This window comes from Telmatherina bonti (assembly GCF_933228915.1).
Source record: "Telmatherina bonti genome assembly, chromosome: 21".
NCBI classification, from domain to species: Eukaryota; Metazoa; Chordata; class Actinopteri; order Atheriniformes; family Telmatherinidae; genus Telmatherina; species Telmatherina bonti.
Window position 1 is genome coordinate 33583809 of NC_136630.1, and position 21200 is coordinate 33605008.

A 21200-nucleotide genomic window follows, 5' to 3' on the forward strand; every position below is an offset into this window, starting at 1 on the left:
CTTGTGGCTTTTAAAGTTTCCTATGAAGTTTGATTGACCACTTCTCCAGCCAACCTCCGCCTTCCAGCTGCATTTGTTGAATCTGATTGGTTGTTTCCGATGACGACCCTCATCTTGCTGATGCCGTTTGGTTGGCCAGGCAAGCTGAGGGGAGGAGCCTGTTTTTGGCGGTCAGCTGCTGGCGGCAGCGGCGAATCCCAGCTATGGCGGCAACGACGAGCGCACTGCCCAGAAGGGTGGCTCCACTGAGGAGGAAGGTAGATTTGTAACTTCCTGTGACGTCAACCAGCCAGCCTGCAGGAAAAGAGAGTTAACTTTCTGTTTCTGTTTAACTTGTCCATCATCGTACCTGCATGGTGGCCTGGCTCGTGTGTTGTGCTGAACAAAGCTGCTTTATAAAACAAGGTCCCTCATTATAAGCCGCAGGTTTGGAAATGTGGAGCAAAACCCCCCCAACCAGGTGCCAACCCAGAGGCTTCTCCCTGCCTCCCACAGCCACCCTCCCAGGGACAGCCAGCACTAGTTCCTCACCCAACAGCCAGGCCCTGAGTCATTAGATTACCCCCCCAACTGTGAGGAGACAGTCCCTCCTACCCAAACATTCCCACCTATCGAAAAAAACAAAATGGAATGAGCATAACGTGCCCCTTATCTGGACAACAAACAGAGCGCAATAAAACGCTGCCTGCATTTATAAAAAATAAACCAGCAGCCTTTTAAAAAGGGAAAGTATATCAAATCAAATTAATAGTTTGATTTCTGTGCAAATGCCAAGCAAGTCAGTGCAAGGGTAAAACGCAGCAGCATCCTCTTCTCTTTAGACACGCAACCAACGCAGCTATCCTCCGACCTGAGCACCATTACCAATTGTCACTCCAGATATATACTGACAAAAATCAGAAATCATTTATAAAAACATCCACTTTGTTACTCAGTCTGTGTCTATGAAGGATGATGTTCTTACCCGTTTAATGTGACTTCTGTTGTCGGACATCACTGGTCAGCTTCTCAACATGTAAGATGTAACTTGTGCTGAATTAATGTCCTTGATTTGCTGATCGGTGATGTTGCCGCCATTTTAATGATCCTTTCCTTCACTGTCTTAGCGGAGAGGTGCATGTCTCTGATTTTCTGTATTATCTCAGTTTTGTTTTTGAAGTCTGGAAATGCGTGTCCTGATATGCTGATGACTGACTCCTTCATGTAGTCACCATCTGCGAACGGTTTTCTACGCTTTATTATCTCCCGGGTATCGACTAAACTTGCAGCAGTAGTGGAGTTTGGAGATGCAATCCACTTAAATCTATTTTTGTGCTTCTCTAATTTCTCCAGAAATAATGCAATGGCACTTTTTCTCACACTCCCAACTGGCAAATGTAGCATGCTTTCCCCGGAAATGTCTTTCCACATGACTCTTTTTGTTATTTGACAACTTCTCGCTACAGAGCAAGCATTCAGGCAATCCTTCCGCATTGGCAATGAATGCAAATGATTCGGTCCAAGAAACGTTGAATCCTCTGTTCTCCTCGGTTATTTTTCTCTTTTTCCCTTTGGGATCCATGTCCCATCACACAGCCCCGGTTTGTTTACAACGCCACCTGCCTGGCATCCCGCCCTGCTGATAGGCTACATGTGTCGCAGGCTATGACGCAAATCTTTCTTGACAGAAATGTTGGAATTTAATATTTATTTTACACATTTTTACAGCATTTGAAAACGTTAAGAATGTTTGTGTCATGTTTGTCCTCCAACAGAACCAGATTAAAAAAAAATATATTTTCCTCCCGCATCTTTTTCCATTTTTTTTAAGCATTTTTGAAAAAGCTCCAGGGAGCCACTAGGGCGGCGCTAAAGAGCCGCTCTGGAGCCGCGGGTTGCCGACCCCTGAAGCTGCTCTAGTGGGAAGTGCTCTTAAAGCTCCGAAGTGAGCTGCTGCAGGGAGCGAGGCTGCTTAGACAGTCCCATACACAACTTGAAGATGAAATGAAAAATATTTTATGAATCCCCAAAGGGAAATATTGCAGTATATAATAATAACTAGAGGAGGTCTTGTTCCGGAGGCTGATGGCTGCTGGCAGGAATGATCTTCTGTATCTTTCAGTCTTACATCGGACCTGAAGAAGCCTCTCACTGAACACACTTTGTTGTTTCATCACTGTGTTGTGGAGAGGGTGTGAAGAATCCTCCATCATCTTCATCAGCTTGTGCAGCATTCTTCTTTGGACAATCAGCTCCAGCGGCTCCAGAGTTACTCCAAGCACAGAAGCAGCTTTCTGGATCAGTTTGTTGATTCTCTTCAAGTCTCTGGTTCTGATGCTACTACCCCAGCAGATGCTGCAAAGCTGACTGCACTCTCCACAACAGACTTATAGAAGATATGCAACATCTTGGTGCAGACGTTAAACCATCTCAGCTTCCTTAAGAAGTACAGTCTGCTCTGACCTTTCTTGTAGATGTAGTCAGTGTTGCATTTCCAGTCCAGTTTGTTGTCCAGCTGAACTCCAAGATACTTGTATTCCTCCACCACCTCCACCTCCTCTCCCAGGATGGAAACAGTGCTTTGTTTATTCTTCTTCCTCCTGAAGTCAACAATCATCTCTTTTATTTTGCTGCTATTTAATATGAGATGATTGTCACCGCACCATTTAACAAACTGACTGACCAGTTCTCTGTACTCTGCTTCTTGTCCATCCCTGATACACCCCACAACTGCAGAGTCATCAGAGTATTTCTGCAGATGACAGGACTCAGAGTTGTACTGGAAGTCTGAGGTGTACAGAGTGAAGAGGAATGGCCAGAGTACAGTTCCTTGTGGTGCACCAGTGCTGCTGACCTCCATCTCAGACACACAACCTTTCAGTCTCACAAACTGGGGTCTGTTTGTGAGGTAGTCATAGATCCAGGTGGTTGTGGAGGTATCCACCTGGAATTTATGGAGCTTCTCACATAACAAAGCAGGCTGAATGGTATTAAAAGCACTGAGAAATGAAAGAACATGACCCTCAGAGTGCTGCCTGAATGGTCCAGATGAGAGTGTGCTCTCTGGAGCAGGTATATGATGGCATCTTCAACCCCAAGTCCATTACGATATGCAAACTGGAATGGGTCCTGAAAGGTGTTTACTTGCTTGTTGAGGTGAGCCAGTAAGAGTCTCTCCAGGACTTTCATGATGTGAGATGTCAGGGCAACTGGTCTGTAGTCACTTGGTTCAGCTGGTTGTGTTTTTTTAGGCACTGGAACAAGGCAGGAGGTTTTCCACAGCACTGGGACTCTATTTTGTCTCAGACTGGTGTTGAAAAGGTGCTGGAGAATCGGACATAGTTGTTCTGAGCAGGTCTTGAGAACTCTGGGACTGACACCATCTTGACCTGCAGCCAACATTTCACACAATCTGCACAGAAGAGTGTTTACTCTGACTTTACTGTGATGTCATCGCTGTGTTTTTTTCTTTTCTTAATCTCACCTCCAATTGGTGGGCTGATCAGGTATGGGATGGCATGCAGGAAGTAGACCATGCCCAGTGCTGAGGACAAGTATGGTGCTCCTACGATGTCTGATGTCACCACGGGAATCAGAGCCACATAAGCGCCATCAAAGTAGCCGTAGAGGATAGCGAATGGGACGAGGAGCGCAAAGGATCGAAGGAGTGGAACGAAGAGGCAGCAGAGACCCTCCATCACCAAAGACAGGATGTAGCAGGACAAACGGTGAGGCTTCAGACACCTGAAAGACAGACCAGTGTCATCTCTCACAGCAGACTGAGTCCAGTTGGTCAACATGTATGGAACACGTGGGAAACACGTCCGTGTAAGAAGAGTGAGTCGGATTTATAATCAGTCCTGCAGCTGTGATTGGCTGGACTCGCATGCAGGATGATGACTTGTACCTTCTGTCCGTCAGCCAACCGAACGTGACGTTTCCCACAATGTCGACAACTCCCAGGATGGACATGAGGAAGGCGGCGTGCTGGTGGCCAACGCCAACGCTCAGAGTGTACGGGACGAGATAGACAAAAGGAAGACTGCAGCCGCTGGCCAGGAACACGAAGGACACAGCCAGACCCAGGAAGTCTGGTGTCTGCAGGAACCGGTACTCCTCACCGGACAGGAAGCAGGTGCCAAAGCGTCTGCGTCTCCTGGAGTTGGGGTCTCCCAGGGGCAGTGAAGGCAGCGCTGAGAGCTTGGCTGAAGACAGAAGGTCATCTCTGGATTGGTCGGAGGGTTTGACGGCCAGTTCAACACCGCCTGCATCAGAAGACGTGATAAAAGTTGTTTAGAGGCTGGCAGGAATAAACCACATTCTCACTGAATGACTGCTGATGTGGTTGCTATAGAGATACAGGGTGGTTACGTACCTCGTTGTTTCTCTTCTCCCCCGTCCTCCCGGACTATGATTGGTCGCAGCAGTGCCCCACAAACACACAGGTTGGCGACAAAAGCACTGAGGATGAGCAGCGCCCCCCTCCACGAGTACAGTTGGATAAGCAGCTGCAGGGCTGGAGCCAACACAAAGGTCCCGATGCCGCTGCCTGACATGGCCACGCCGTACGCCAACGCCCTTCTCTGCCGGAAGTAGCAGCCCACCAGGGCGATGGTGGGGGTGTAACACAGGGCGAAGCCCAGACCTGCTGAAGCCATAATGATTAAGATATCATGACATTCAGTGGCACAAATCAAAAGAAGTCCCTGACTTGTCAGAGTCCCAGCAGAACCTCTCAGTCTTCACATCCAGCCTGACGGCTGCCAACATAGACTTTTATCAGAAGCAGATCCACAAAGCTCCCAACACACGGCAGCTGTTCATGGCCTTTAACTGTCTTCTTTCTCCAGCAGCTGCTCAGCCTCCCGCCACGCTGACTGCAGACATGTTGGCTTCCTGTTTTACTGAAAAGGTTGCTACCATCAGTAATCAGTTCTCTGAGCCTGACCAGCTCAGTCCACCACATCCAGCTAGTGGTGCCTCATTTTGCTCTTTCTGCCCTCTGAATGAGGACCAAGTCTCTAAACTTCTAGTCAACTCTAAAGCCACTATCTGTCCTCTGGATCCGGTCCCTACCGACATCCTGCAGAGCATTTTACCTCCAATCAATCTGCAGTGACCCATATTATCATCTCCTCTCTGGAATCCGCTGTCTTTCCCTCTGTCTTCCAGCAAGCTCGGGTCACCCCGCTGCTGAAGAAACCCACACTCAACCCAGTCCAGGTTGGAAACTACCGGCTGGTCCCACTGGTGCCGTTCATGTCCACACTACTGGAGCGGGTCGTCTTCACTCTCCCAGTTCCTCCATGATAGAAACCAGTTAGATCCACATCAGTCTGGCTTCACTCCACTGGAACTGGTCTCCTGTCTGCTACTGGTTCCCTAACACCAGATCCACTGGTCAGTCCTGGTCCTGCTGGACCAGATCCACCAGTCAGTCCTCAGTCCTGGTCCTGCTGGACCTGTCTGCTGCTTCTGACCCAGCCAACCATCAGATTCTCCTCTCCACTCTCTGAGCTCGGCATCTCTGGATCTGTCCTCTCGTGGTCCACGTCCTACCTCTCAGGAAGATCCTTCAGAGTATCCTGGTGAGGAGAAGTGTCCAGATCACATGAAAACAGGGCAGCCTCAGGGATCGGTGCTCGGCCCTCTTCTCTTTCCACTTTACACCTCCTCACTTGGTGCAGTTAGAAGCTCTCATGGCTTCTCCTACCACTGCTATGCAGATGACACTCAGCTTTTCCTCTCCTTCCCACCAGACGACACAACATTTCACTGATAATATCAGCGTGTCTTGCTGATATCTCTGCATGGATGAAGGATTGCCACCTTCAGCTCCATCTGTCCAAGACAGAGCTCATTGTCTGTCCTGCCAATCCTTCCTCACCTCCGCAGATACGTGTGAAGCTCCACTCTATCACACTTGTTCCTACGTCTGCTGGAATCTGGGTGTCATGGTGGATGACCAGCTGACCTTTAAGGACCATGTTGCCTCGGTTGCCCGTACCTGCCGATATGCTCTCTACAACATCAAGAGAATCAGACGTACCTGACAGAACATACGACTCAGCTGTTGATTCAGGTTCTGATCATCTCACGCATCGATTACTGCAGTTCCCTCCTGGCAGGTCTGCCTGCATGCTGGTTAAACCTCTGCAGATGATCCAGAACCAGCAGCACGTCTGGTCTTCAACCAGTCCAAACTGGTTCATGTCACTCCGCTGCTAATCGCTCTTCACTGGTTTCCAGTTGCAGAGCATCAGAGTCAAAGCTCTGCTTCTGGTTTACAAAACAATCAGTCAAACGTCTCCTGTCTACCTTCACTCCTTCATCCAGAGCTACACTCCCTCTCCACAGTTACGCTCTAACAGTGGAAGACGCCTAGCGTTACCATGACTACTTGAGACCAAATCACCAGCCAGACTCTTTTCTTCTGTTGCTCCACGATGGTGGAATGATCTCCCGAACTCTGTCCGCTCTGCAGAGTCCTGATTCGCTTTAAGCTGCAGACTCAGCTGTTCAAGCAACATTTCTGCTCTTAGTTTAACTGTGTTTATCAGAGGAGCTAGAGAACTTAGCTCAGTTCTTTACAACAAATATTATGGTAATAATTCTTTGTATTTTAACAGGGAATTTTGTTGGATGCGAAGGAAAAAAAAAAAAAGCCTGTAGCTCTACATGTCAACACCGGCGTCCAACTGGACTCCAGCAGTCCACCAGCACCGTCCTATGACTTTTTCTACTGGTTGATTTTGTGCTTGTGTTGTGCTTACTCTCATATGTACGTCGCTTTGGATAAAAGCTGCTGCTAAATGACTGTTGGATAGAATGGAACATTCAGACAGCAGCCACAGAAGGCAGAGACATTCGTGTTCTGACCTGTAAGGACGCCCATGCTGATGTAGAGCAGCTCCAGGCTGGTGGAGAAGGAGCAGAGCAGGAGACCGCAAGATGCCAGGACGCCTCCCAACATCACTGCCACCCTGCAGGACCAGCGGTTCCCCACTAGGCTGCCCACAGGAGCTACACATACAGACAGTTTCAGCATCATGCTATCAGACCGAACCGATGTTCTGTCGGTTTGGCATACCTTGTAGGAACAGCATTACACGAGTTCACATTTGTAGGTATATCTGTCGGTTTTGGCATCTTCGTTGAAACAGCATATCAGTTCAGCCTAACCCTAGCCGTTTGTCTAACACTAACCCTAAAACAACATTACAGAAGACTTTAAAATGAGTAAACTGTCATATGTTTCATACTCTTAGTTACGCTACATTTGATAGTCCTGTGTGCATTAGGCAAAGGTATGCTGTTCTGATGGGTATGGCAAACTGACAAAACACTGGACGGGACCAGACTGAGGGGCACTGACCGAACAGCATAGTGCTGCAGTCCACCAGGCTGTGGATCCACGCCGTGGAAGAGTAGTCGGCTTCAAAGTGGGCCTGAAACTCCATGAAGAACACTGACATGCACCTGCAGACACAGAGAAGGGTCTGAGTTGGTGATCCTGAAGCTGGATCTACCAGCAGACCTGAAAAAGCTGGGTCACATTGACATATGACATAGATCGATTGGTTGGTCGGTCGATCAACAGATTAATTCCCAAAAGGGAAATTCAAGTGTCCGGCAGCAAAACCAAGCATACAATCATTGACACCTCTAAATATCACATGGTGATAAATGGTAACTATGCTCCCCAAAGAAATTTATTTACATGTCATATTTTATTTAAAGGACAAATAAAAATCCTTTAAATAAAATACGACATGTAAATAAATTTCTTTGGGGAGCATAGTTTTATTTAAAGGACAAATAAAAAAAAACCCTCCCTGAGCCGTCACCTTATCTTGGTAGAGGGGTTTGTGCGTCCCGAAGATAGCTATGTTGTCTGGAGCTTTATGCCCCTGGTAGGGTCACCCATGGCAAACAGGTGTCTAGGGACCAGACCAAGCATGGCCCATCGATCCCTATAACGACGACCAACCTGGGCATAAATGTTCCCTTGTTACCAGGACCCCCCTCTGGAGCCAGGCCTGGAGGTGGGGTATGAGAGCGAGAGTCTGGTGGCCGGGCCTTTACCCATGGGGCCCGGTCGGGCTCAGCCCGAAAGGGTTACATGGGCCCCACCTCCCGTGGGCTCACCATCTGCGGGAGGAGCCGTAGGGGTCGGGTGCAATGTGAGCTGGGTGGCAGCAAGGGGCGGGGACCCTGGGGGTCCGATCCCCGGCTGCAGAAGCTGGCTCTAGGGACGTGGAACGTCACCTCTCTGGTGGGGAAGGAGCCTGAGCTTGTGCGCGAGGTTGAGCGGTTCCGACTAGATATAGTTGGACTCACCTCGACGCATGGCTTGGGCTCTGGAACCAGAACCCTCGAGAGGGGCTGGACTTTCTTCCACTCTGGAGTTGCTCATGGTGAGAGGCGCCGAGCAGGTGTGGGCATTCTCATCAGCCCCCAGCTTGGTGCCTGCACGTTGGGGTTTACCCCGGTGGATGAAAGGGTAGTTTCCCTCCGCCTCCGGGTGGGGGGACGGGTCCTGACTGTTGTCTGTGCTTATGCACCGAACAGCAGTTCAGAGTACCCACCCTTTCTGGAGTCCTTGGAGGGAGTGCTGGAGGGTGCTCCTTCTGGGGACTCCATTGTTCTGCTGGGGGACTTCAATGCTCACGTGGGCAATGACAGGGAGACCTGGAAGGGAGTGATTGGGAGGCATGGACCCCCCCCTCTGAACCCAAATGGTGTTTTGTTATGTTATGTTATGTGTTTCGTTATGAGTCCTGGAGACGTACAGGTCCTGGAGAGATGGGAGACTGCAGCCAATCACCTTCTCAGCAGACCGCACAATGCACTGCAGCCCCTGTCTGTCCCTGGGGGGGCCCACAGCGTACCACACGGTGATGGAGGATGTGAGGATGGACTCAATGATGGCTGTGTAGAACTGCACCATCATCTGGGCTGGCAGCTTGGCTTTCCTCAGCTCCTGGAGGAAGTACATCCTCTGCTGAGCCTTCTTGGTGAGGGAGCTGATGGTCGTCTTCCACTTGAGGTGGGAGGGTACTTCGTTCCCAGACTGCAGGCTTACTTGTGGTTCCTAGAGTCTCAAAGAGCCAAGCAGGAGGCAGAGCCTTTGGTTATCAGGCCCCTCTCTTATGGAATAAGCTCCCAGTTAGTGTTAGACACCCTCCCCACCTTTAAGACTAGGCTGAAGACTTATCTTTTTGATAAGTCCTATAGCTAGGGATGGTTAGCATCCCTTAGTTATGCTACTATAGGTTTAGACTGCTGAGGGACATTTCCTGATACACTGAGCTTCTTTCTCTTTATCTCTCTCTTTTATCCCCCCGCCCCCCTCCCCAATAACAGTGTTGCATCATCAACATGTATGTCTCCTGTCATCATTGAAGGTCTGACATCCTGATTGGTCACCATTGAGTGGCTGACAACATCCTGATTCGTCACAATCAAGCGTCTGATCACATCCTGATTGGTCGCCATCGTAGATCTGGAAACATCCTGATTGGTCGGCATCGTAGGTCTAGCACTAACAACATCCTGATTGGTTGCCATCGTAGGGCTGACAGCATCCTGACTGGTCACCATTGTAGGTCTGGCAACATTCCTGTTAGTCACCATTGTAGGTCTGACAACATCCTGATTGGTTGTCATCGTAGGTCTGACAACATCCCGATTGGTCACGATCGAGGGTCTGACAAGAACCTGATTGGTTGCCATCGAGGGTCTAATAACATCCTGATTGGTTTCTGTCGTAGGTCTGACAACATCTTGATTAGTCGCCATCATCGGTCTGACAACACCTTGATTAGTCGCCACCATAGGTCTGACAACATCCTGACTGGTCTCCATTGAAGGTCTGGCAACACCCTGATTGGTCGCCATCATAGGTCTGACAACATCCTGATTGGTCGTTATTTTATGTCTGACAATAACCTGACTGGTCTTCATTTTAGCCTTGACAACATCCTGATTTATTGCCATCGTAGGTCTGACAACATCCTGATTGGTTGCCATTGTAGGTCTGACAACATCCTGGCTGGTCGCCATCGTAGGTCTAACATCCCTATTAGTCGCCATCGAGGGTCTGACTACATCCTGATTGGTCGCCATCGTAGGTCTGACAACAGCCTGATTGGTCGTTATTTTTAGGTCTGATAACATCCTGATTGGTTGCTATTGAGGGTCTGACAATATCCTGGTTGGTTGCTATTAAGGGTCTAACAACATCCTGATTGGTTGTCATCGTAGGTCTGACAACATCCTGATTTGTCGCCATCGAATGTCTGGCAACATCCTAATTGCTCGCCATCGTAAGTCTGATAACATCCTGATTGATCGTTATTGTAGGTCTGACAACATCCTGATTGGTCACCATCGTCGGTCTGACAACATCCTGATTGATCGCCATTGAAAGTCTGACAACATCCTGATTGGTCATTATTGTAGGTATGACATCCTGATTAGTCGCCATCATAAGTCTAATAACATCCTGATTGGTTGCCATCGTAGGTCTGACAACATCCTGATTGGTCGCGATCGAGGGTTTGACAACATCCTGATTGGTCACCATCTTCGGTCTGACAACATCCTGATTGATCGCCATTGTATGTCTGACAACACTCTGACTGGTTCTCATTGTAGGTCTGACAACATTCCGATTGATCGCCATTGAAGGTCTGACAACAACCTGATTAGTCATTATCGTAGGTCTGGCAACATCCTGATTAGTTGCCATCATAGGTCTAATAACATCCTGATTGGTTGCTGTAGAGGGTCTGACAACATCCTGATTGGTTCCTATTGAGGGTCTGACAACATCCTGATCGGTCGCGATTGAGGGTCTAATAACATCCTGATTGGTCATAATCTTAGGTCTGATGACATCCTGATTAGTCGCCATCATAGGTCTAATAATCCTGATTGGTTGTCATCGTAGGGCTGACAGCATCCTGACTGGTAACCATCGTAGGTCTAACAACATCCTGATTTGTCGCAATCGAGGGTCTGACAACATCCTGATTGGCTGCCATCGTAGGGCTGACAGCATCCTGACTGGTAACCATCATAGGTCTAACAACATCCTGATTGGTTGTCATCGTAGGGCTGACAGCATCCTGACTGGTCGCCATTGTAGGTCTGACAACATCCTGATTGGTTGCCATCGCAGGTCTGACAACATCCCGATCGGTCGCGATCGAGGGTCTGACAACATCCCGATTGATCGCCATTGAAGCTCTGACAACAACCTGATTGGTCTCCATCGAGGGTCTAATAACATGCTGATTGGTCATTATCGTAGGTCTGACAACATCCTGATTAGTCGCCATCATAGGTCGGACAACAACCTGATTGGTTGCTATTGAGGGTCTGACAGCATCCTGATCGGTTGTGATCGAGGGTCTAACAACATCCTGATTTGTCACCATCGAATGTCTGGCAACATCCCTATTGCTCGCCATCCTAAGTCTGACAACATCCTGATTGGTCACCATCGTCGGTCTAACAACATCCTGATTGATTGCCATTGAAGGTCTGACAACATCCTGATTTGTCGCCATCGAATGTCTGGCAACATCCCTATTGCTTGCCATCGTCGGTCTAACAACATCCTGATTGATCGCCATTGAAGGTCTGACAACATCCTGATTGGTCACCATTGTCTGTCTGACAACATCCTGATTGGTTGCCATCGTAGGTCTGACAACATCCTGATTTGTCGACCTTGAAGGTCTGACAACATCCTGACTGGTCGCCATTGAGGGTCTGACTACATCCTGATTTGTCGCCATCGAGTTTCTGGCAACATCCTGATTGATTGCTATTGAGGGTCTGACAACATCCTGATGCAGAGGGAGAATTGGTGTTGAATTCTGAACCTGATGAACGAAAAGGCATAAAGTAAAGCTATTTATTAGACACATATTACATGTGGGTACATCTAGTTCCTGAAAGTATACTCATTATCATGTAATCGTGTCATTTGTTGTGATCAAGACATTGACGGCCTGTCATAGCTGCTCTATCTGAGCCTCTGTCTCCATTTCCTTTCGAATTTAAATCATGGATCTTGTCAGCCGGTCCCTCAATGCAACTGATCAAATCTGTTTTTCCAGAAGAACGGGCGAAGGGGAGCTGTATGTCCTGACGGAGTGCGTGCTGCATGTGTCTGTCGCTTCTTTCTGTGGAGCATTTCTACACAACTGGATTTATGATAACTGGTTTCTGTTGTTTGGTGTGTGCGGTTTCTTGGTGCGTCGCAAATTTTGGAAGATGGACAAGCAAACAGCAGCACTCAAGCTCATGCGGTGATGCTGCTTTACTTTTAGAGATATGAAGAATATTGTAATATCAGTCTGATGTCACGCAGCCCCTATCAAAAGCTTAATTTCTGCATAATAATCCAGAACAAACCAACAAAATAAGTTAATTTGGCAGACAGTGGGGGTCTTGCATGTCCTCATACTGACCATTTAAATAAGGTATGCAGCACAAATTATATATTTTTTTTCAAGCACAAACAACCACGCCTACTTCCACGCCAACTGCACATCTGGAGAAATGGGAAAGGCCGACACCAGCGGCAGAAGAATGAAACCAAGGACATGGTGTGAAATTGGAGACATTTGTGCAAAAATATATATAAACTTTCACACAAAATGTTATACATTACAATTTTTTCCAGAAATGAAGAAAAATGCATATTAGATAGTGCACCAAGAAAAATATCTGAGTTTACAACAGAAATGTAAATTAGAATGTAAACTACAACACAGGCGCGAGGTTGAGCGGTTCCGACTAGATATAGTTGGACTCACCTCGACGCATGGCTTGGGCTCTGGAACCAGAACCCTCGAGAGGGGCTGGACTTTCTTCCACTCTGGAGTTGCTCATGGTGAGAGGTGCCGAGCAGGTGTGGGCATTCTCATCAGCCCCCAGCTTGGTGCCTGCACGTTGGGGTTTACCCCGGTGGATGAAAGGGTAGTTTCCCTCCGCCTCCGGGTGGGGGGACGGGTCCTGACTGTTGTCTGTGCTTATGCACCGAACAGCAGTTCAGAGTACCCACCCTTTCTGGAGTCCTTGGAGGGAGTGCTGGAGGGTGCACCTTCTGGGGACTCCATTGTTCTGCTGGGGGACTTCAATGCTCACGTGGGCAATGACAGTGAGACCTGGAGGGGAGTGATTGGGAGGCATGGTCCCCCCCCTCTGAACCCAAATGGTGTTTTGTTATTGGACTTCTGTGCTCGTCATGGATTGTCTATAACGAACACCATGTTCCAGCATAAGAGTATCCATATGTACACCTGGCATCAGGATTCCCTGGGCCGCAGTTCAATGATCGACTTTGTAGTCGTATCGTCGGACCTGCGGCCACATGCCTTGGACACTCGGGTGAAGAGGGGGGCGGAGCTGTCAACTGATCACCACCTGGTGGTGAGTTGGCTCAGATGGTGGGGGAGGAAGCTGGTCAGAGCTGGCAGGCCCAAACGTGTTGTGAGGATCTGCTGGGAACGTCTGGCTGAGTCCCCTGTCAGAGCGAGCTTCAACTCCCACCTTCAGCAGAGCTTCGAACATGTCCCGAGTGAGGCGGGGTACATTGAGTCCGAATGGGCTGTGTTCCGTGCCTCTATTGCTGAGGCGGCCAGCCGGAGCTGTGGCTGTAAGGTAGTTGGTGCCTGTCGTGGCGGCAATCCCAGGACTCGTTGGTGGACACCAGCAGTGAGGGATGCCGTCAAGCTGAAGAAGGAGTCCTATCGGGCCTTCTTGGCCTGTGGGACTCTGGAGGCAGCTGATGGGTACCGGCGGGCTAAGCGGCATGCGGCTTCGGCTGTTGCCGAGGCAAAAATTCGGGCATGGGAGGAGTTCGGCGAGGCCATGGAGAAAGACTTCCGGACGGCTTCGAGGAGATTCTGGTCCACCATCCGGCGGCTCAGGGGGGGGAAGCAGTGCTCCATCAATACTGTGTACAGTGGAGGTGGGGAGCTGCTGACCTCAACTCGGGACGTAGTGGGTCGGTGGAGGGAATACTTCGAAGACCTCCTCAATCCTACCAACACGTCTTCCCATGAGGGAGCAGAGCTGGTGGACTCAGGGGTGGACTCTCCTATCTCTGGGGCTGAAGTCGCTGAGGTGGTTAAAAAGCTCCTTGGTGGCAAGGCTCCGGGGGTGGATGAGATCCGCCCGGAGTTCCTTAAGGCTCTGGATGCTGTGGGGCTGTCCTGGCTGACACGCCTCTGCAGCATCGCGTGGACATCGGGGGCAGTACCGCTGGATTGGCAGACTGGGGTGGTGGTCCCCCTTTTTAAGAAGGGGGACCGGAGGGTGTGTTCCAATTACAGGGGAATCACACTCCTCAGCCTCCCTGGTAAGGTCTATTCAGGGGTCCTGGAGAGGAGGGTCCGCCGGATAGTCGAATCCCGGATTGAGGAGGAGCAGTGTGGTTTTCGTCCTGGTCGCGGAACAGTGGACCAGCTCTATACCCTCTCTGGGGTCCTGGAGGGGGCATGGGAGTTTGCCCAACCAGTCTACACGTGCTTTGTGGACCTGGAGAAGGAGTTTGACCGTGTCCCCCAGGGGCTCCTGTGGGGGGTACTCCGGGAGTATGGGGTACCGGACCCCCTTGTACGAGCTGTCCGGTCCCTGTACGACAGTTGTCAGAGCTTGGTCCACATTGCCGGTAGTAAGTCGGATCCGTTTCCGGTTAGGGTTGGACTCCGCCAAGGCTGCCCTTTATCACCGATTCTGTTCATAACTTATATGGACAGAATTTCTAGGCGCAGCCGAGGTGTTGAGGGGATCCGACTTGGTGGCCTCAGGATTGGGTCCCTGCTTTTTGCAGATGACGTGGTCCTGTTGGCTTCATCTGGTCGTGATCTCCAGCTCTCACTTGAGCGATTCGCGGCCGAGTGTGAAGCGGCTGGGATGAGAATCAGCACCTCAAAATCTGAGACCATGGTCCTCAGCCGGAATAGGGTGGATTGCCCTCTCCGGGTCGGGAGTCAGGTCCTGCCTCAAGTGGAGGAGTTTAAATATCTCGGGGTCTTGTTCACGAGTGAGGGAAGGATGGAGCGCGAGATCGACAGACGGATCGGTGCGGCGTCTGCAGTAATGCGGACTCTGCACCGGTCTGTCGTGGTGAAGAAGGAGCTGAGCCAGAAGGTGAAGCTCTCGATTTACCAGTCGATCTACGTTCCTACCCTCACCTATGGTCATGAGCTGTGGGTCGTGACCGAAAGAACGAGATCTCGTATACAGGCGGCTGAAATGAGTTTCCTCCGCAGGGTGGCCGGGCTCTCCCTTAGAGATAGGGTGAGGAGCTCGGTCATCCGGGAGGAGATCAGAGTAGAGCCGCTGCTCCTCCGCATCGAGAGGAACCAGTTGAGGTGGCTCGGGCATCTGGTCAGGATGCCTCCTGGACCTCCCTGGTGAGGTGTTCCAGGCACATCCCTCTGGGAGGAGACCCCGGGGAAGACCCAGGACACGCTGGAGGGATTGTATCTCTCGGCTGGCCTGGGAACGCCTCGGGATCCCCCCCGCAGAGTTGGCAAATGTGGCTGGGGAGAGGGAAGTCTGGGCTTCCCTGCTAAGGCTGCTGCCCCCGCGACCCGACCCCGGATAAGCGGCAGAAGATGGATGGATGGATGGATGGACTACAACACAGTCTGCACACTTTGAAGTGTACAGAGCCTGAATGTTGACACAGAAGGCTGATACTGATTTATAAAGGAAAAAGGTGTGGAACATGCGTGCGCGCTGTGTTATAAACAGGAAGTTTTGTGCACCACATTTGCTGTTTTCCCTAGATACACCACCTGTAGTTATTGTTGCTACGCTCAGTTTTACAACTGAAGCCCCAGATCTGGGAAGTTCGTCACACTGTACAGTTATAGTTATATCGCAGTCTACATATCATTATATCATCGTTTTTCTTCTATGTAGAACAACTAACTTTGTAGACCGGAGAACTAACAAAGCAGCTTCCCGTAACCGTTTTTCCAGAAGTTGAGTGACACAATAATGTTTGTACTCAGACAGCAGTGTAAATACACCACCGGAGAGTCCCTGCTCGGTTACAGCTAACTGTTAACAGCTAACTGCTAATAGCTAACTGCCAACAGCTAACTGCTAACAGCTAACTACTAGCTGTGCGAAAATTCCTATGTTAAATTCCAACTTACTGGTAGCAAGTCGTTTGTTTCCATGAAACCGTCTCCAGGCAACACCAAAATCAGTTCTAGTTTTGACACACATCTGGTCGTATCCTGTGACATGAAGCTGCTTTATTTTCTTTTTACCAGAAGCAGCTTCTTCCATACTTTCTGTCACAGACACTGGCCAAGTTTGATTGGACGTCTCTGGAGGCTCGGCTCTTATGAAGGCTCATGAGGTGAATCAGTTGAAATGCGAGCGCACCCCCGGGAAGCTCATCCGACCTGCCTCCATTTGCCACAGAGCCTTCCAGCTGATCTTCATTTTTTAAAATACTCTGCATCCACTGGCGCTGGCGGGCTAGTGATACAGCATTTGCACATCTCGCAGTCTCCTCCCAGAACTGGACTTACAAGACCACCAACTTCTGCTGCTGTTGCTCCAGATGGCTGTTTCCTGACATAAGCTCAGCCCGTCTCCTCCCTGCGGCACTTGGCCCACATTCTCTGCGTGCTGGAGTGTGGATTTTGCTTGTTGCGCTGCTTCTTTTGGGGTCCATTTTTGGCCTGTTGTTAATGCTGGTGTAACAGCACTTATAGCTGTGTCTCAGGACTCTGGGCGTGTCAGTTCAATAAAAGAATGGAGGAATATTTATTCAGTTATTTGTATAGAAATAATAAGCAGAATGGAGGTGTAGCTTTATATGTATACAGCACCCTTAAATACAATATCAGTGGTTCAGTGATCGATTGTATTGATGATTACATATCAGTGGAGTTTTTTTCTATTAATTTGAAAAACAATTTTTCATCATTTACTTAGAAACTCCCAGCTCCAGCTGGGTCATGTTGATTGATGAGAATTATTCATTATCCTAACCGCTTGGTTTGATTAAAGGTCGCAGGGTACCTGGGAAGAACCCATGCATACACGGGGAGAACATACAAACAGAAAGGCCACTGTCCAAGTCTCGCCCCAGCCAAGAAAAGCCAGCAACCTTCTTGCTGTGAAGTTACAGTGCTAACCACTATACCACCGTGCAGCCCCAATTCCCAAAATATCCATGGATTAAAGAAATTCCTTCAAAAAAGCCAGTTTCAGAAAACGGAGGCAGGATCTTCAAGCAACAAACAGATTTCTAGATGCAGGTTTTAATAGGTTCTTTATAGATGTCCCGCTTCCAACAAATGCCTTATTATTGCTCAGCATCATAATTAGGCCCGAGCACCGAAGGCGGTGCGAAGGCCTTTTGAAATGCAAGCGTTTATTATTATTATTCTTATTCTTCTCCGAAATGAATTCCTTTTTGTGAAAATTTACGTATTTTGGTGTGCTCAAGACAATTCGAGTGAAATTGAACGAGAGCGCCACCTATTTTCGGTGCCCCGTCACTGCATGTCTTCAATCTGTATGAAAACTGACATAGATGTTCTACATGACAGGGCGAACATGATGTTTGATGTTTCGCCATGAAAAACGAAATTGATATAACTCCCACATAAAAAGACGTATCGAAACCAAATTTGTTAGATATGATGGTAGTCCCATCCTGAAGAGGTCTATATGTCAATATTTGGATTATCAATTAGCCACGCCCCCTGGTGGCCAGAAGTGTTGCTTCTTACTCAGATACTCATTTCTCTGGCTCTGTGTACACCACCAAACTGAAATTGGCTAAGAGAGCAGAAAACATGTTGGGAAAGATATCCAGTGAAGAGCGTTGCTCTACGCTCCACGGTGTGACCGTGCCGCCATGGCGAAGTTCAAAATGCCGCCATGCCATCATAAATCACTGTAAATCCCTAAATTGTTAACTGATCACCCTAAACCTTACAGGGATTAATCAGGGCCCGGTCTTGAACAGTTTCATATGACCATTTCCAGTCTAGGCCACGCCCACTTCCAACAGAAAGTGCTTTTTTTTCACATTTAGTGGTCTATCTCCTCTGGAATCAAACTCAAAATCTTGAAACTGCTTCCCAACATGTTAAACCCTTTCAGGTTGCTACAGTAAAAAACTCTAGTTGCCACGCCAAACATAACCATGGCAAATGATGCTCCAATGCCATAGAATAGGAAGTAGGTGTAATCAAGCCAAAAACCTTTGATATATACCAAACTTATCAAGGTCTATGACAGTGAGAATGTAAATTGAGCCATGTAGTAATATGCAGAAAAAGTCCCAATGTGTTTGAATAGCGCCCCCTAAAAAATTTCAATTGATTAGCCCCGCGCACTCAGTTGACTGACATGTATGACATGTGGTACACATGAACCCCTACAAAAAACCCTCTTGGATCTCATGGCTAAATTCAACAGGAAGGCAGCCATTTTGAAAAAGGTGCCATTTATGGGGTCATTTTGGCCTGTTTCTTTGTCATGCATTTTAACAAACTTGTTCAAGGGATTTTTATCCAACTGACACCAAAATTGGTCAGGATGCTCACGAGGCATGTGTGATTAAAAGTTGTGCTAATCGTTTACAGAATCCAAGGCGTGTAGGAAGGGCAGGGCCTCAAAGTTTGATGTCTCGCCATCAACAAAAAATTCATATAACTCCCACATAAAACAACATATCTGCAACTAAACCCCGGCGTACGACAACATCTGGAGAAACGGGAAACGGCGACACCAAAGGCAGAAAATAAAACCAAAGAAATTTGAGCCATTTGTTCCAAATGAAATGTAAACTTTCCCCCAGAATGTTGGACATTAACAGCATCTGCAGAAGAAGAGAAAAAGTTCCTCCAGCACGTAAAACGTCCAGCAGGAAAATGTTCTGAAACCAAGCAGTTCTACATGTTAGAAAAGCCACATCACACAGTTAATAAGTCGTACAGAAGCTTCCGTACTAATAAAGCTCTACATGAAGACCTGCAGGTAAAAGGAGGCGGTCGCCATGACAACAGCCCATCATCAGGCTGCTCAGGTGTTTCCTCCACCTGCAGATACAGAACATGAAGTGATGGTTGGATATAAAATGCTCCCCAATGTGGCTTATCTGTCCCTGCTGGTGGACATGGAACATGGAGACTCTGGACTCCAGTCCGGCACCTTCCAAAGGGAAGGGACTGACAGGTCGGGTCCGCTCCTTTTCCCAACCCAGAGCAGAGGAACAGAACGATGTTCTCCACAGCCAGACGTGGTGTAGCGGCCATCGGGCAGATGGAGGCAGGTGGAGGTGCCTCCATGCCCAGGAGGAAACCTGTTGTACAGCTGCAGATGTGTGCAGATAGTGGAGACGCTACATAACATGCTACTAAATGGTAACGTGTCCCGTTCAGCTGCGACCAGCGCTGTTGTCCCCGACCTCCAACCATCATGTTGGAACCAAACTGCTGCCAAACGTCTAGAAGTGATGCAACACATCAGAGGTGGACAATTCTCATTTATTCACAGGTTTAGTCTCATTTCTGTCTTTATGTCTCCGTCTCCTGCACCTCCTCCTCTGCCAGGACACGCCTGCTGGGGGGACAAGGTGGAACCACTGCCCCCCCCCTCTCCGACCACATCTGCAGCGCTGCAACCCAGCTGGGACACACAGGAACACCAGTATGTTCCCAGTAAATAAACTGGAGTCAGAGACGTCTCATTCATGTCCGTTCATTTTATAATCTGAAACAAAGGAATGAAGCACTTCCAGCATCATCTGGAGCATTTTGTTCCAGCGTATCTCTGGACTCCTTCATTTTCCCGCCAGCTTCTAATCTGTGGGAGTGGGCAGCGCCCCCCCTTCCTCCTCCTGTGGACCAAGATGCACTTTCTCCCTACATTTTACTGTCTGACCACTTTATTTGTCCTTTCTGGATAAGTCCGGTGGTCTGATGAGACGCTGACAGCATCTGTCCCCTGCTGACCTCCTCTGTCTTTCTGCTGGTGCTGATGTCCATCCCGTCTCCACCAGATAAAATACTTTTACATTTTACAGCTTTATCTGTTAGAATTTCTTCCTCATTTTCCAGAAAATTCCTCTTTTTTCCTGCAGAACCGTCATGGAAATGAGATGGATTAATATTTATCAGGGCGTTGGCATGACCTTTTATAGCCAACATGTGGGCGTGGCCAGATGTTCCCTCACGTGCACAACATTTGTGTTGATCCTGATTTATGGAAGAAGCAGGCGTGGGACGTGCTGCTTTAGAAACCTGGATGTTTTTTTGCGCCACATTTCCTGTTTTCCGTCCGTACGCCACCTGGAGTCATCGTGCTACACACAGATTGATAATTGAGGCTCCTGGTTTCTCAGCCCCTCATGGCCTCTGTGGAGTCATGTCCCTCAGCTGTGCAGACACATCTAACTTGTATGAAACGCCTCACTAATTTACTCCATTAGTTTGAAATATAAGTCTGTAATCACCCAGCGACTTTCTACACTTCCACCGATAAGCTATCCCTCCGATATTCCCAGCTGTTAGACAGCATACCTGGTTGGAGTAATCCTCAGGTATACTCATCCTGGTCTTAGCTGGTTCTGTGATGGACATTGACTGGTTGGGGAGATTGACATCAAGGCGCCAGTGTGTGGCACGCCGTCTACAGCTCTCTACTATTTTTCTGTTTTTGCTGTTTATTTCTGGGCGTTTTACATGATGTAAAACTCAGTTTGGTATATGATCGCCAAACTTTACCGGAGCTTCGACTATTTACTGTAAAATTTGTAAATTTGCAGCAGGAAAACTTAAAAACTTTTCCTCCTTTCCTGGGTGGAGTGCCGGCTTACCTCTGCCGGGCACCACACCCATCACCTCATCGTGGGAAGCACGGGGGGCGAAACTGAGGGCTTGTCTGGCACATCTCCAGCTTCATTTTGGTGCTTATACGGATCGATCCCTGGACGCTCTGCATCCTGGCGTTCCCTGGACCCGATCGATGCCTGGCTGGTACCTATCGTTGACTCGGACCAGGTGAAATCCCGACGCTCCCTGCTTCCTCCTCATCTACGCTGGTGTGGCGCTAACCTCTGGAATCTACAGACTTTTACGCGCTCTTCAGCTACTGAAATAAGTGATTCTCTGGACCCAGTACCTGTCAGGTTAGGTCTGGTAAATGCCAGATCT

The 21200-nt window shown here is 48.8% G+C and overlaps 1 protein-coding gene across 1 annotated transcript in view; it reads right to left on the reverse strand.

The window, feature by feature from the left end:
- Window positions 1-109: 109 nt before the first annotated feature.
- Window positions 110-21200, reverse strand: part of LOC306771499 (monocarboxylate transporter 12-B-like) — a gene marked incomplete at both ends in the record, with an annotated part of 47618 nt that continues 26527 nt past the window's right edge. The window contains 6 exons of the mRNA XM_079260665.1: window positions 110-294; window positions 3464-3723; window positions 3887-4244; window positions 4355-4624; window positions 6859-7031; window positions 7315-7458. Of these exons, the coding sequence (XP_079116791.1) occupies window positions 110-294; window positions 3464-3723; window positions 3887-4244; window positions 4355-4624; window positions 6859-7031; window positions 7315-7458 (1390 nt within the window). The remainder of the gene's footprint in view (window positions 295-3463; window positions 3724-3886; window positions 4245-4354; window positions 4625-6858; window positions 7032-7314; window positions 7459-21200) is intronic.